The sequence below is a fragment of the Oryctolagus cuniculus genome, chromosome 11, assembly GCF_964237555.1.
Source record: "Oryctolagus cuniculus chromosome 11, mOryCun1.1, whole genome shotgun sequence".
Lineage (NCBI taxonomy): Eukaryota > Metazoa > Chordata > Mammalia > Lagomorpha > Leporidae > Oryctolagus > Oryctolagus cuniculus.
The window spans coordinates 27765973-27781856 of NC_091442.1; the positions used below are offsets into that span (position 1 = coordinate 27765973).

A 15884-nucleotide genomic window follows, 5' to 3' on the forward strand; every position below is an offset into this window, starting at 1 on the left:
TGCTGTGGTCTGGGAAAGCAGTGGAAGATGGCCCAAGTGCTTGGGCCCCTGCACCGGCATGGGAGACCTGGAAGAGGCTTCTGGCTCCTGGCTTCGGATCAGCACAGCTCCAGCCCTTGTGGCCATTTGGGGAGTGAACCAGCAGATGGGAGACCTTGCTTTCTCTGTCTCTCCCTCTTTCTGTTACTCTGCCTCTCAAATAAATAAATAAATAAATAAATCTTTTAAAAAATCCAAATGCTCCAATATCCTAAAATTTTGGGGTGCCAACATGATGTTACTAGTGGAAAATTCCACAACTGACCTAACAGGATGGGATGCCATCAAAATGCAGGCACACTGACAGTACTGTGTAAAATTACCTTCAGGGTATGTGTAAGATATGAAACATAAATCAATTTCATGTTTAGAATTAGCTCCCATTCCCAAGATACCTCATTATGTATATGCAAATATTCTAAATCTAAACACTTCTGGTCCCAAGCATTTTGGATAAGGAACACTCAACCTGTATTTGCTTGTTTTAACTGAATTTTGTTGTTTAAAAATACTTAAACATCAATACCCCAATACACTCAGCAAATGTGTGGATCATACAAAATTATTGTGGATGTCAAAGAACTGCCTAGAGAGAATTCCTGGCTTCCCGATGATAACTTATCCAAATGTCTCCTTTATGTATACATGCAGTAGCATGGAAGCACACAGCTGCACCACAGCATAGTCCAAGATCATGAGCTTTGGGGCTGCAATATGCCTGGCTTTGAACCCAAATCCCATCACTTCTTAATGCTACAGACTTGAGAAATCACATTACTTGTCTGTGCCTCACTTTTTACAGAAAATTGAGCTAATAACCAAATCTACCCTAAGACTTACTGGAATTAGATGGTACATAGCGCACTTAGGATGGCCCCAAATACAGAACATAACTCAGTGAGGCTCAGCAATTATGTACACATATTTAAACAAAATATGAGGTCGCACTATAGACCATCATTTATATTTGTTTTTTTCCTGCAACAAAATACTGAAAATATTTGTTAACTGGCCATACACACAGAGCAATTGCCTCTTTTTGATGACTATGTTGTATTCAAATGTATGGCTCCATGTAACATATCCCCTGCTGTCTGTACTTGAGTGTTTCCAATATTTTATAATTATAAATGGCCACAATAAAAATCCTTGTTGCACATACATTTTTCTATACTTGAGTAAGTATTTCTAGAAATGGAGTTGCTGGATCAAACTGTATGAATTTTTAAATATATTAATAAACAATGAGCTATCAAATTGTATTCCTAATAGGTTGTTTGACTTTGCATGTTGATCAATGAGGGCACTTTGTTGCCTTATGGTGGTTTGTGTTTCAACCAGACTGCCTGATAATTTATTTTGAATGTCTCAGTAGTTACAGAATGAAGGACTGTGCCCTGCTGGTTCTGCATTGGGGTCCTTTATCTTTCTAAAAATATATAAACAGCTCCTAACTAACAACTTAGCAACCAATTTTCCGCAGCAAACACTCAGATGCATGGCCTGACCAAGAATGTGCGTGCCCCGGGCCAGATAGGAGAGGACGAAATGCTGGAATCTCTGAGCCTCTTCAGCGGCCAATAGGAGGAACTTCTGACAGGAAACTCAAGTTCTGGGGCCAAGGTGGCTGTCTCTGCACCGTCTTGGTTTTCCCTGACTAGCACCCCCATTGAGGAGACAGTGGAGCCTCGCTGGGGCCCCGTCTCTAGTTCAGCGTCCCTGCACGCCGGGAGGTTCTACCAGGAGCCCTCCAGAGGCATCAGTTCCCCGGGCAGGGGGAGGGCCCGGCCAAAGCTGAACAGCGCCACCCAGCTGACAGGCTGCTCCAGTGGCGGCTAACATCAGGCACACTTGCTTCAGCTACCAGCTAATTCCAAGTAACTCGTGGACGTAGTGTTCAAGAGTTAGAGGCTCCTGCAAGCTTGTAACAAAAAGCCCCGTCCCAGAAGCCATAACTGACCCTGTGGTCACTTTTCCACTCCTGATTATGGTGTCGCCTCTTTTGCATTTTAGATCTTTTCTATTAACTCACAGTAATAGAAGGGTTCAGTTCTCTCTTGGTCTGTCTCTTGCATGCATGTGCACACACACGCACACGCAGTTTCCCTGTCCAATTTTCCCAGAATAATTACATCATAATTTTTGGTTAAATCAATGTGCTGCTTTGCACTGCACTGACGATGTAATATCATTTCCAGCTGAGCGTTGTAGCTGATGATGATTACAACGTTTTTCTTATAAATTGCTTTCGCTTCTTGGCTCTAATAACCACCTCCTGTCTTATTTGCTTAGCTTCCTATGTAAGGGCTCCAGTTCAACCCGAATTGTTTGCCGGAGCTCAAATCCTCCACAATGGCCTGTTTCATGCTCCGTCTAAGAGCAGGAGATTATAAAGCAGTGACTCCGTCAGTGTGGTCCCCCAGGGCCAGCAACATCAACACCAGCAGCACCTCCCACCTGGTTAGAAATGCAAATTATCACACCCTAGCCCAGACTTGCTGAGTTAGGGGCGGGGCCCAGCACTGGGCGAGTTAGCCTGCCCTCCAGGTGATGCCTAGGGGCCCAGAAGCTTGAGGACCTTTGCTACTATGGCACAAGGCACAGATACCCAAACCTCGGACTGTGGGGGCCAGGTCCCAGGTAATCCGCCCATTTGCTATGTAACTACTTTCCTAGTCTCAGTCTTCCCGTTTGCAAACTGGGGACAGGAGCAGCAGAGTTATGGGGAGAGGCCTAGTGGTAGGCATCACAAGAAACCCCAGTTTTTCTTGGAGACAGTCCCCTGGAACCTCTGAAATGCAGCTCCCTTAGGGAGGGGAGCCCTCCGAGGCAGCCGCATAGTCTTCTCGCAGGCCTTCCCAGCATCCCCTGCTCAGGGAATCTGCTCCACTGAGGCACCAGCCTCTCTTCCTTAACCCTCCCCCACCCCCAGCTCCCGCTACTGCAGCCAGCACTGCACACTGTTCTCAGCCCAGAGCCCCCAACCTCAGCCTGCCCACTGGAGCAGTCTCCCCCCTCCACACACACCAGCTGCCTCCTCTTCCACACTCCTCCACCCACCTTGCTTCCCCTCCGAGGCCAGAGCTGATGCCTCGGGATGGCTGCCCCCGGGGTCTCAGCCCCTTAAGGGCTGGGAAGGGGAAGGGCGTGGGACTCCCAGCCCCAGCCTCCTGGTTCTGCCTTCTCACTGTGGGGCAGCTCTTAAAGAGGAGACTTCAAAATGTTCGTGGAAATGGAATTAAAAGATGTTCGTTTTGATGCAAAAAAAAAAAAATTGAAATCCATGCATAGTTTTTTGTTAACGCACATTTACCATGAACTTTTATTTTTTGTTTTATTTATTTTCATTTTATTTGCTAGGCAGAAAGAGAGAGAGAATCTCCCATGCACTGGTTCACTTCCCAAAAGGGCAGGACAGCCAGGGCTGGATCAGGCCAAAGCCAGCAGCCAGGAAGTCCACCCAGGTGTCTCAGGTGGGTGGCAGGGGTCCAAGCACTTGGGCCATCATCGGCTGCCTCCCAGGTACATTCGCAGAGAGCTAAATCACTGAACCCCAAGCGGAGATGCCAGCGACACAGAGTGGCGTTGTGACGTGGGATGGAAGCGTCCCAAGAGGCCACGGAGCCGAGTCTGTCAGCCCCTAAAATGCAGTCACAGTCTTATCTCATTCCCCACCCACCTCCCATACATCATCTCTGAAACTGCCTAGCACTAGGAAAGACTCAAAAAATGTTAGCTCAGTGGATGCCTTTTGTTATGTTTAGTATAGCAATTGCCTATTCAGCCACTCTTGGCCTAAAGAGAGCACAGCTGAGCCCCGCCCCCAGCCCCCAGTCTCTCTGCTCTGTCCCCAGCCACCGAGCACCCAACAGACTGAAGGCTTCCCTTCAGGGGCTGGCATTGTGGTGCAGGGGGTTAAGACACCGCCTGCGATGCCAGCACCCCAAGTAGGTGCTAGTTTGTGTCCCGGGCCGATCCAGCTCCTTGCTATTGTGCCTCAGAAGACAGTGGAAGGTGGCCCAAGTGCTTGGGGCCCTGTCACTCAAGGGGACACCTGGAAGAAGCTCCTGGCTCCTGGCTTCAGCTTGGCCCCCAGCCCTGGCTGTTGCGGCCATTTAGGGGAGTGAACCAGCAGATGGATATCTCTCTGTTGTCTCTCCCTCTCCCTCTGTAACTCTGCCTTTCAAATAAATAAGTACATGTTTTTTAAGAAAGAGAGAGAGAGAGAGAGAGAGAGAGAGAGAGAAAGGAAGGAAGGAAGGAAGGAAAGAAAAGAACAGAACAGAAAAGAAAAGAAAAGGCTTCCCTTGGGGCCAGCGCAGTGGCACAGCAGGTAGGACTGCCACCTACAGTGCAGGCATCCCATATGGGCACAGGCTGCTCCACTTCCAATCCAGCTCTCTGCTGTGGCCTGAGAAAGCATCGGAGGGTGGCTCAAGTCCTTGGGCCTCTGCACCTCTGTGGGAGACCTGGAAGAAGCTCCTGGCTCCTGACTTCGGATCAGCACAGCTCCGGCCATTGCAGCCATCTGGGGAGTGAACCAGCGGATGGAAGACCTCTCTCTGTCTCTCTCTGCCTCTCGTTCTCTCCGTGTGTAACTCTGACTTTCAAATAAATGAATAAATCTTTAAAAAAAAGAAAAAAAGAAAAAAAGGCTTCCCTTTTGTACTCCAGGAAGGTCCCCAAACCTCATGGCTGCTCTTTATCTCCTTGTGTTTCCTTTATCCTCTCAGTTGCTAAATACTCAGCTCATCATGACCCTGGCACCACCTGAGAACCCAGGGATGCTGAGGCTAGCATGTAGGTCAACAGACAGAAGCCTGCAAGGCGTGTTGCTGTGAAAGTTCACAGTGCTTACCTTGGCAGGGTAAGGTGGTGTGAGGAGTTTGGAGTCTCACTTCACACCTCACACTGCAACCTGCACCCTCAGTTTCTTTGTAAAATTGGCCTAATGATAATCACTTCCTTTTGAGATCAATATGGGACCTCTTCATTGATCCCTGGGCCTGGTAAATAGGTAAATTTAAAAAAATTATTTATTTATTTGAAAGACAGAGTTACACAGAGAGAGGGAGAGAGAGAGATCTTCAATTCCCTGCCTCACTCCCCAAATAGCTGCAATGGCCAGCTGAAGCTAGGAGCCCACAATTTCATCCCAGTTTCCCCCATGAGTAGCAGGACCCAAGCCCTCAGGCCACCATCTGCTGCTCTCCCAGGAGCATTAACAGGGAGCTTGACCAGAAGTAGAGCAGCTGGAACTGGAACCAGTTTTTATTTGGGAAGCAGGCATCGCAGGTGGTGTAGATAGGCAACTTAAAAAAAAACTGACTTGGGGCCGGTGCTGTGGTGTAGTGGGTAAACCACCACTTGCAGTGCCAGCACCCCATATGGGCACCAGTTCAAGTCCCGGCTGCCCCACTTCCAATCCAGCTCTTTGCTATGGCCTGGGAAAGCAGCAGAAGATAGCCCAAGTCCTTGGGTTCCTGCACCCACAAGGGAGACCTGGAAGAAGCTCCTGGTTCCTGGCTTCAGATTGGGGCAGCTCCGGCCATTGCAGCCAATTAGGGAGTGAACCATCGGATGGAAGACCTCTCTCTCTCTCTCTCTCTCTCTCCCTGTGTTAACTCTGACTTTCAAGTAAATAAATAAATCTTATTTTTAAGAAAAGTTGACTGTTAGTCATAACAATAAGTGATTAGTTACATAATAAAAGTCAAAATAAAGAATAAAAATTTTGGGACCAGTGCTGTGGTATAGTAGGCAAAGCCTTTGCCTGCAGCACCCACACCCTATATGGGCGCTGGTTCTAGTCCCATCTGCTCTTCTTCCGATCCAGCTCTCCTGCTTGTGGTCTGGGGAAGCAGTGGAAGATGGTCCAAGTGCTTGGGCCCCTGCACCAGAGTGAGAGACCCAGAAGAGAGTCCTGGCTCCTGATCAACATAGCTCCGACTGTTGCGGCAATCTGGGGAGTGAACCAGCAGATGAAGACCTCTCTCTTTGTCTCTCCCTCTCTGTAACTCTAATTCTCAAATAAATAAGAGACTTTAAAACAAAATATGAAGAGCACCTGCCACTCATACTTTAAAAAAAAAAGGAATAAAATTTGGTCAATACATGAATGATTTATCCAGTAGACTGCATTCTAACGCTGTTAACTCTTCTTTTGGCCACTCCAGAGCTTCCTAGCCACTCTCTCTCAAAATTCAGGAGGACAGGAGCATGATGGGGACTTGGTCAACCCGCATCAGGATGGCAGGGGCAGGCTGGGCTGCGGAAGATGCCTTTGTCCTCGAAAACCTCTCAATAAAGACACATGCGACCATGGGGCAGGGTTTTGTTTTCTCACCTTGTGGTCAAATTGCATTGTGGCAGAGTTAAGCAATAGAATTCCCCTGGAGCCCCTTCACTGTAGATTCCAACCCAAAGACAACCTCTAATAGTTCTTGCTTATTTTCATTTTATTTGAAAGGCAGTGGGACAGCTAGAGAGACTCAGAGACAGAAGGAGATCTTCCATCTGCTGGTTCACTCTCCAAATGCCCACAACAGCCAGGGCTGGGCCAGGCTGAAGCCAGGAGCCTGAACTCCACCTGGGTCTCCTATGTGGGACACAGAGACCTGAATGTCTGCGCCTCCTAGAGTCTGCATTAACTGAGGGAACAGGAACAGGAAGCAGAGCCGGGGCTTGAACTCAGGCACGTCAATACAGGATGTGGGGCTGGCGCCGTGGCTCACTAGGCTAATCCTCTGCCTTGTGGCGCCAGCACACCGGGTTCTAGTCCCGGTCGGGGTGCCAGATTCTGTTCCGGTTGCCCCTCTTCCAGGCCAGCTCTCTGCTGTGGCCAGGAAGTGCAGTGGAGGATGGCCCAAGTGCTTGGGCCCTGCACCCCATGGGAGACCAGGATAAGTACCTGGCTCCTGCCATCGGATCAGTGCGGTGTGCCGGCCGCAGCCGCGGCAGCCATTGGAGAGTGAATCGACGGCAAAGGAAGACCTTTCTCTCTGTCTGTCTCTCTCACTGTCCACTCTGCCTGTTAAAATATATATATATATATATAGGATGTGGACATCCCGAGCAGTGTCTTAATCACCGTGTCAAACACCCACCCAGGGGCCAGCACTGTGACCCATAAAGCCGCCACCTGAGATGTCAGGTGCCCATGCTGGTTTGAGTCCCGGCTGCTGCACTTCTGATCCAGCTCCCTGCTAATGTAGCTGGGAAAGCAGTGGAAGATGGCCCAAATGCTTGGGCCCAGGCCACTCACATGAGATTTCCAGATGAAGGTCTTGGCTCCTGGCTTCAGCCTGGCTCAGCTCTGGCTATTGTGGCCACTTGGAGAGTGAACCAGCAGATGAAGATCTCTCTCTCTCTCTCCTTCAAATAAATAAACCCTTAAAAAAAAAAATCCTGCTGATATTGCTGCCACTAAAGACCATCTTGTTCAATTTAAATATATATATATATATATATATATATATATTTGAAAGACAGAGTTAGAGAGACAGGGAGAGACATCTTCCACCTGCTGGCTCACTCCCCAGATTTCTGCAACAAGCAAGTGTGAGCCAGACCCAAGCCAGGAATCAGGAACTCCATTGGGGTTTCTCACGTGGGTGCAGGGGCTCAAGCACTTGGGCCATTTTTTGCTGCTTTCCCAGGCACATTAGCAGGGAGCTGGGTTAGAAGCGGAGCGTGTGGGACTGGAATCAGTGCTCCAACATGGGATGCCAGTGTTACAGGCTTAACCTGCTGTGCCACAACATGGGCCCACATGTTGCTGGACTTCACATTAAATCATGTAGCATGTACTCCCCCCCCCCAACTTTCCTGCAGCTTTATTCATAACGCTGTAGTCACTACATAAATCTACCTATTTCAAGTATACAACATCTAGTATTTCAACACACTCCCTACTCCATGCCAAGGGATCACCAGTCAAGATAAAGAACATGCCCATCACCCACACAACTTCCTGTGTCCCTTTGTCTCCCCCTGTCCCTCTCCCCTCCAGCTACGGATAAATTAGTTGTGTTTTCAAGAAACCGTTTATAGAATCATCCAGAAGGTGCTTTTGTGCCTGGCTTCCTCCACTCAGCCCAGTATTTGGATTCAACCCTGCTGTGGATGGCTACTTTGTTCTTGTTTTTATTGTATGGGAATAGCACATTCTGTTCACCATTCAATTATTGATGAACAATGCAGTGTTTTCCAGTTCAGAACTCACTGGGAAAATCCACTGTGAACATTCCTTTACAAGTCTTTCTGGGAACACAAGTTTCCGTTTCTCTTGGGTAGACTCCCCGCCACGGAAGTGATGAGCCAAGGGTAGCTGCAGACTGAAGTCTGTGTGAGACTACCACATTCTCACCAAACGGCTGAAGCTTAACACTAGGCTTGTTCCTACACCACCGGGTTATACTTGTTCCCTCTCCTTGGGGCAATTTTTCACTAGTTACACCACAGCTGGCCTCTTGATATCCAGCCCTCAGCCCCACTGTCTGATTATAAAAGGGCCAACACACACTGGATTGTATCCCCCTCACCCAATTCATGTTGAAGTCAAAACCTGCAGGACTCGGGCTGGCACTGTAGCGTAGTGGGTAAAGCCGCTGCCTACAGTGCCAGCATCCCATATGGGTGCTGGTTTGAATCCCAGCTGCTCCACTTCCGACCCACCTCTCTGGTACGGCCTGAGAGAGCAGGAGAGGATGGTCCAAGTCCTTGGGCCCCTGCACCTGTGTGGGAGACCTGGAGGAAGCTCCTGGCTTTGGATCGGCGAAGCTCTGCCCATTGCGGCTAATTGGAGAGCAAACCAGCTGATGAAAGACCTTTCTCTCTCTCTCTCTCTCTCTCTCTCTGCTTCTCCTCTCTCTGTGTGTAACTCTTTCAAATAAATCTTAAAAAAAAAAACAAAACAAAAAAAAACCCAAAAAACCTGCAGGACCTTAAAATGCGACTGTAATTGGACAAAAGTTCTCCAAGGAGGTGATTACGTGAAAGCGAGGCCATGAGAGTCGGGCTCTAATCCAGTGACGCTGCCATGTTGTGCCAGAGGCTTCCGCTCGCCATTGCAGAAGCATCGTCACAAAGACTGCTTCAAGCAAGGATCATCAAAGAATGATAATGCCAGGCAATCAAATCAGATGAAGGATACTTCAACAGCACCCAGGTGTCTTCCCACAGGGAACTCGCTGGCTGCAAAGGGAGAAGACGACACTTTCCAGCACATATCGAGGTCACAACATCGACTTCAGGACAAGCTGGCATCGTGGGCTTCCTGATGTGGAGCCATGAGGACAAGTCTCTTCCAGTGTATTTCTGCCAAAAAGTACATGCTCTGAATTTCCTTATTTTTGTATTTATTTATTTGAAAGGCAGAATTACAGAAAGAAAGAGGTCTTCTATCTGTTGGTTCACTCCCGAAATGCCCCAATGGCCAGGACTGGGCCAGGCCGCAGCAGGAGGAACTCCATCCAGGTCTCCCAGGTGGGTGACCATCGTCCACTGCCTTCCCAAGCACATCTGCTGGGAGCTGGGTTGACAGTGAAGCTGCTGGGACTTGAACCGGTGCTCAGACAGGATGCAGGGGTCGCAGGCCTCAACTTAGTTCCCCACCTTGCCACAATGCCCCATCTCCACGCCACACTCTGAATTTAATCATCAGAAAATACAAGTATCAGATAAATCCAAATGTAGGGGCATTCTACACTGACCAATTATCTCTGAAACATGTCAAAGTCACACACACAAAAAAATAGCTGAGTAAACTCCCTGTCTTTCCAGGAATAGAGACATGTCTGCCGAATGTAAAACATGATCCTGAATTGGATCCAGGGGTGGAGGAGGGAAGGTAGCTATAAAGGACATTATTGGGGCAATCAGTAGAACTAGATTGCCGATGGTGTACTCAACACAAGTGCCACTGTGGCGTTCTGCATCTGATCATTGCACTGCGTATCTACAAGAGAAATGTCCTTGCTTGTAGGAAACACAGAGAAACAGTCGGGACAGAGAGGGAATGGCACCTGAAGCTCTGAGATGACTTAGAAAGCCAGGATGGGGCTGGCACTGTGGCATAGCGGGTAAAGCCGCCACATGCAGTGCCAGCATCCCATATGGGCATATGGACACCAGTTCGAGGCCCAGCTGCTCCACTTCCAATCCAGCTCTCTGCTATGGCCTGGGAAAAGCAGTGGAAGATGGCCCAAGTTCTTGGGCCCCTGCACCCACAAGGGAGACCTGGAAGAAGCTCCTGGCTCTTGGCTTTGGATCAGCCCAGCTCCAGCCATTGTGGCCATTTGTAGAGTGAGCCAGGGGATGGAACACCTGGATCTCCCTCTCTGCTTCTCTGTAACTGTGCCTTTCAAAAAAAAAAAAAAAAAAAAAAAAGGCCAGTTTGTGTGTACAGGCAGACACACACGGGAGAGAATACGGTCACACAAACGCAGCAACACGCAACCATGTTATTCCGGCTGAAAGGGAGACCAAAGTTCTTTACTGTCCCTGCAGTTGATGTGTACATCTGCTCTCTTATTTTCTGAGAGAGGCCCTCGGGTGGACGCTACAGAAGTGGCCCGTCTCCCGTGGCCGGGGCTCCGTTCCTTTTCTCCATCACAAAACCCTTGGGTTCCACCGAACAACACCTAAAAACAGGGGGTGGGAGGGGTCTCTGCCTGCTCCAGCCTGTTCCTCCCTGTGGATGCGTGGACCCACGGGGCTCGTCCCCGCCGGGGGCCGGGAACCTCGACCCCAGCCGGGGAGGGTCTCTCCCCAGCGACTGCAAAGGGCGCCACGTTCCGGGCGCTCAGTAAGCACCCGTAGATGCGGTTAACACAGACCGAGCACAACCCGGTGAACCACACATTCAAAACCCCACGCCCCCGCAGAGCCGGCGGCGCGGCGAGGAGGGCCCCGTCGCCCCCGCCTCGGCCGAGGGATGCGGGCAGGGCGCGGCGGGCCGGGATCCCAGCCCACCCAGGCCCGCGCCGTGAATCAATCAAGCCGGCCAATCCCATCACCCCATCAGTACTTATTAGGCGCCCTCGGTGCGGCTCGCCTTCCCACAGCTCGTCGGAGGAGCCGCGCTGCGGCGCGCGGGAGTTTGGCGCGTAGTTTTTTGTCGCCCGAGCGTGCTCGCCGGTGATTGGGCCGCGGCGCGGCGTGCCCGATGCGCGGGGCCGCGGCTGCTCGGTCGACCTCGGCGGCGGCCGGGTGGCGCACTTCTCGGCCGGCCTCCCGGGGGATGGGCCACCAGGAGTCTCCGCTGACCCGAGCGCGGGCGGGAGGCGCGGCTTATATAAAGAGGTTATGTAAAGGGCTCAGCTGGCGCCAACACGTGGAGAGCCACGGGGGCCTGGGAGCTTGGGCCTCCCCCGCGCGCGCCGCTGCCACCGCCGGCGCGGCCGCAGAACCTGTCGCGGCCCGGGCGCGGACCACCACCTCCCGCGCGGCTCCGTGTCCGCAGCAGCCCCAGCCCAGAGCCGTCCACCCGCGGGGGCGGCCGCCAGGGGGGAAGCGGGCCGTCCGGAAGTGGAGGGGCGCCGGCCAGGTAAGGGCGCGGAGGAACCGGAGAGCGCCGAAACTGGGGCTGCTCTTGCTGCCCGGGCACCTGGGGAGGGCAGTCGGGTTCTCGGCTCGCTCCGGCCCGAGAAGCCCAGCTTGTAGTCCCACCGTCTCCACCCGCCGCCTTGGGGCACTTGGGCCAGTCCGCTGGGTCTGCGAAGGCTTAATTCAATGGACTGTTTACACTCGGGACGCCGCAAGGCGGGACGCGCGGAGGAGTCAGCTGGGAGGGAACCAGGCTGGGAAGAGGAATTCGACTGCCAGAACTGCGCTTCTTAAGGCGATTTTCTCAATTTATGAGGACGAATTGTGCTTATTTGCCCTTTCCCCACACGATAAAGTAACTGGGAGCGCGGGTGAGGCTGCTTTCCTTTCCGGTTCCCCCTCTGAGCCCCAGCCCTGTGGTTTCGTCTTTCCCGCTTTCCCCTCCCCTCCCCCTTTGAATCAGGGGCAGAACCTTCCGTCTTAAAGGGGCCGCGGCGGCCCGAGGAGGAGGAGCAGGAGCAGGAGGAGGTGGGGCGCTGTGCGGCCTGCGTTCCTTGCCTCACCACCGCGGCCTGCCTGGTCGTTTAACCGATTCTTTCTCCAACAGGTCACAATCCAAGGTCCCGCTCCTTCGCGTTCCAGGGCCGGACGGAGTGATGAGGCAGGGGGGGCCCGGGCAGCGCCGTTGCTGCTCCCCCCGCCGCTCGCAGCCATGGAAACGGGGGAGGAGGACGGCGCCCGCAGAGGAACACAAAGCCCGGAGCGGAAAAGGCGAAGCCCAGTGCCGCGGGCGCCCAGCGCGAAGCTGAGGCCGGCGGCGGCGGCGGCCCAGGCCATGGATCCTGTGGCGGCCGAGGCCCCGGGCGAGGCCTATCTGGCGCGGCGGCGGCCCGAGGGCGGCGGCGGGTCGGCGCGGCCGCGCTACAGCCTCCTGGCGGAGATCGGGCGCGGCAGCTACGGCGTGGTTTACGAGGCAGTGGCCGGGCGCAGCGGGGCCCGGGTGGCGGTCAAGAAGATCCGCTGCGACGCCCCCGAGAACGTGGAGCTGGCGCTGGCTGAGTTCTGGGCCCTGACCAGCCTCAAGCGGCGCCACCAGAACGTCGTGCAGTTCGAGGAGTGCGTCCTGCAGCGCAACGGGCTAGCCCAGCGCATGAGCCACGGCAACAAGAGCTCGCAGCTCTACCTGCGCCTGGTGGAGACCTCGCTCAAAGGTAGGGGCGCCGCGGGCTCCCCGGGCCGAGGGGCCCGCGTCCTGTCACCCAGGGCCCAGACACACCCTCCTTCCCCGGGCCGTGCGGTCGGGGCCCGCCCTCTCCTCTGGACCCGCAGCAAGCGTTAGCTGGTATTTTCATAACAAGAGCTCGTTGAAGTACTGACCATTATCTCTGTGAGTGCGAGCCATTATTAAACCCCTGGCATTCCTACGGTGGGGTCGGTGGGGGGCGTGGAGGGGCTGGGCTGGGGTTCCGATTTGGTGAGAAACTGCAGAGCCCACTGGCTCTCTGGGGTCTGTTCTCTCTCCCTCCTTTGCCTCCCAAAACAAACAAAAAGGAAACTTTACTGGACCCACCCACCCCGTTCCCTCCTGGTTTCTGGAAGCCCTCCAGTCCCCCCCACCAAATTCACACCCTGCTGCCTTCTCCTCTGAGACCCCCCCCCCGCCCCTGCCCCCAGCGCTTCATCCCAGGGCACTGAAGCGAAAGGAGGGTTTTCTGACTCTGTCCTCTGGGATGTGCCAGCTAATGGCCCCCACGGGGGGCCCCGGAGCTGTCACCCAAGAAAACATCCAACAGAAAAGTCCGTCCTTTTTCATTCTTCATCTTAACCTCCGAATCGGACTGGAAAGGAGTTTTCTTTGTACGGGAAAAGGGGGCCCATTGAGGAAAGGGGGCCTGCCGGGAGGAGTGATGATCCTAGGGTTCTGGGGTTCCTCCCACAGCTAAGGAATGTGTCCGTCCAGAGTGCCCCATACGCACACGCCTTGTGCACCCCACAGCAGGCAAGGATCAGCAGGTCCCAGGAGAGGGGCAGTGAGCTGGAGCAGTGGGACTTCACGTGGCGGGAGTGCGTTGCTTCCAGCCGGAGACCTGCAGGGATTCTGGCTAATAGCCTCAGAAGTGGGTCCTGTCCCCTCTCTCTGAATAGAGAAACAGAGGCTGAAGGCGGGCCAGGAAAACTTGCTCGAGGCTCCTGGTCGTGGTCTGCTTCTCCTGGTGTAGGTGATGTGATCAAGTGCGCAGGCTCTCCCTGCCCGAGAATGAACCTTACAGGATGGGTAGGGTTTGGGGTGCGGTTAGACAGAGGTGTCTCATCTGGAACTTTTGCCCAACTGTAAGACCCACGAGCCTGTCCTGGGAGAGCTCCGTGTCCTGTTTCAAGTCAATTGTTTGACCCATTGCCCCCTGGGGGCCTGTCACCTTCACGCCCATCCCTGCCCTACATTACATTCTCAGAAGCCCTCCGGCTGCGCAGTGAGCGGTTTTGTCTGGAAAAGGCGCCCCGTGATACTGTCTCCCCTTACCTGAGTTCCAGGAGCTCAGCACTTCAGTCCTCCTGTCCCAGACCCTTCAGCGTGCTTAGCGAGTGGTCTGGGCCTCTGTCACATGCCTGCCTCTGCCTCGCGGTGTGGGGACTTGCTCTGAGGAACCCCCTTCTACCCTGGGCTCACTGACCTGCAGCCCTGAAGCTTCGGCCTCCGTCGGAGGCGCTAGGTTACTACCGCAGTGTACAAAAGTGATTTCGATTTTGCTCGCCTGTAGAAATTGTCAAAACTTCACAGTAAACAGTTAGTACTGGGCGCTTGAGGGTGAGACTCCTGTTCAGTCCTGGAGTGACCGCGTGAGACACGGGGCACGCTGTCGAGAGGAACACTCCTTTATCCGTGAGAGAGGGGTACGTGCATCGTGGGGCTGCTCTGCAGACCAGAAAGGGTGAGGAGGAGCAGCTGCAGGCCGCGTCCCACCGGAGTCCTCTTCCATCTCCTCCTCCTCCTGAGGTCCACGGTTGTGTCTTAGCTGCTTGTTAAGGGGCTGTCAATCCTGCTTGTTAATACTAAAGTGGAGAACAAAGACGCACATTACTCCAGGTGAAGTTTTCCTGACTCGGGCTGCCCCGGGGTTCCCAGCATGCTAATGCCATCCAGTAAAGTCAGTTGGAGGAATCTCAGCATCAGCCCGAGTCCTTTGCTGTCACCTTTGCTTGGCCCCTTAGTCAACTTAGAGTGACTTCTGAAATCCAGCAGGAAGTGTTAAACTGCCTTGCAGCTTCCTCTGGGCTGAAGGCACTTATGCTCTGCTTTGACTCCAGCTCCTTTGACCTTGAATTTGGCCTTTGGAGTATCCTTAGGGCTAGGACCCCTCCTGAGGGACTGACAGATTCCGGTTTCGTGTCTTAATTTGCATAATCTACCTGCTATAGACTTGCCCTGTTCTTTCTTTGCAAGCTTCGCCAGCGCCTGACTTCTCCCCTCCATGACTGAGCACCTACTGTGTGCACTCACAGTGCACTGTGGGGGAACCCAGAGACTTGGCTTCTTTCTCTTGAGTGCCTGGGAGACTGCTCTAGGGTAGCAGAGTACGACGGTCCCTCAGGGGTACGCGGGGGACCAGCTGCCAGGAGCTGTCAGAGGGAAACAAGTGATTGCCAGAGGACCCTGGAGGGCTGAGGAGGGGCGAGATGGCTGTCACCTGGAAGCCAGCGTGCAGACCTGACTCCTCTGTTAAATTCTGTCACTTATTTGAAGGAAAAGGAAAAAAAAGAAGCCGCCATTCCTCGCCCCAGAGTGACTTACATTTGTAAAGGCTCAAGGACTGGGAGAGGATTTCCATGCTAATGGGAGTCCCAGCAGGAAGGGGCAGGTGCCTTTGTCTGGAGTGTCACCCCGGATTGAGAGGAAAGAGCTGAGTTAGCAGAGGAGGTGGCCTGGAGGAAGAGTGCCTGGGCCTTCCGAGGGGCAGTCCAGAGACCACTGGACTCTTTCGCTGTTGGGCCCATGGAAGAGACGTTGTCCCACCTCAGTCTCAGGTCCTTAGTGCATATACAGAAGAGGTGCTGTGGGCTCAGAAATTACTTGATTTGTGAGTAATCCCGTATCCCAAGCAAACAGGGAACTTCAGATGCTGTGCTTGGTCTCACCCTCCTTGCCTGAGAGACTTGTATGCATCCTGTTTCTGTGTCGGAGCGTAGATCAAACAGGCCTGTCCAGAAGCAGTGTGCGGAGAGTAGACGCTGTCGAGGGCCCCCAGAGGTTTTGGATGTCTGGGATGGCCTGACGCCCAGGAAAGGGACGTCACTTGTCC

The 15884-nt window shown here is 53.2% G+C and overlaps 1 protein-coding gene and 1 long non-coding RNA gene across 5 annotated transcripts in view; one reads left to right on the top strand and one right to left on the bottom strand.

Moving 5' to 3' along the window:
• Window positions 1-7930: 7930 nt before the first annotated feature.
• Window positions 7931-11185, bottom strand: LOC138844196 (uncharacterized). Its single transcript, XR_011379744.1, has 2 exons — window positions 11069-11185; window positions 7931-10682 (listed from the first exon to the last, which is right to left on the bottom strand). It is a non-coding gene; the product is annotated as an uncharacterized lncRNA (long non-coding RNA).
• The window catches only part of STK35 (serine/threonine kinase 35), an 80607-nt gene continuing 75476 nt past the window's right edge, over window positions 10754-15884 (top strand). Inside the window, exons 1-2 of one of the 4 annotated variants that reach the window (XR_007919345.2) lie at window positions 10754-11587; window positions 12194-12797. Coding sequence is in view for 3 of the 4 variants with exons in the window: in XM_008256210.4 (XP_008254432.2) it covers window positions 11207-11587; window positions 12194-12797 (985 nt within the window). In the remaining variant the exon portion in view is untranslated. Of the gene's footprint in view, window positions 11588-11823; window positions 11958-12014; window positions 12115-12193; window positions 12798-15884 lie in introns of those variants that run through there. The other 3 variants (XM_008256210.4, XM_051845184.2, XM_008256211.4) reach the window with 3 other exon arrangements.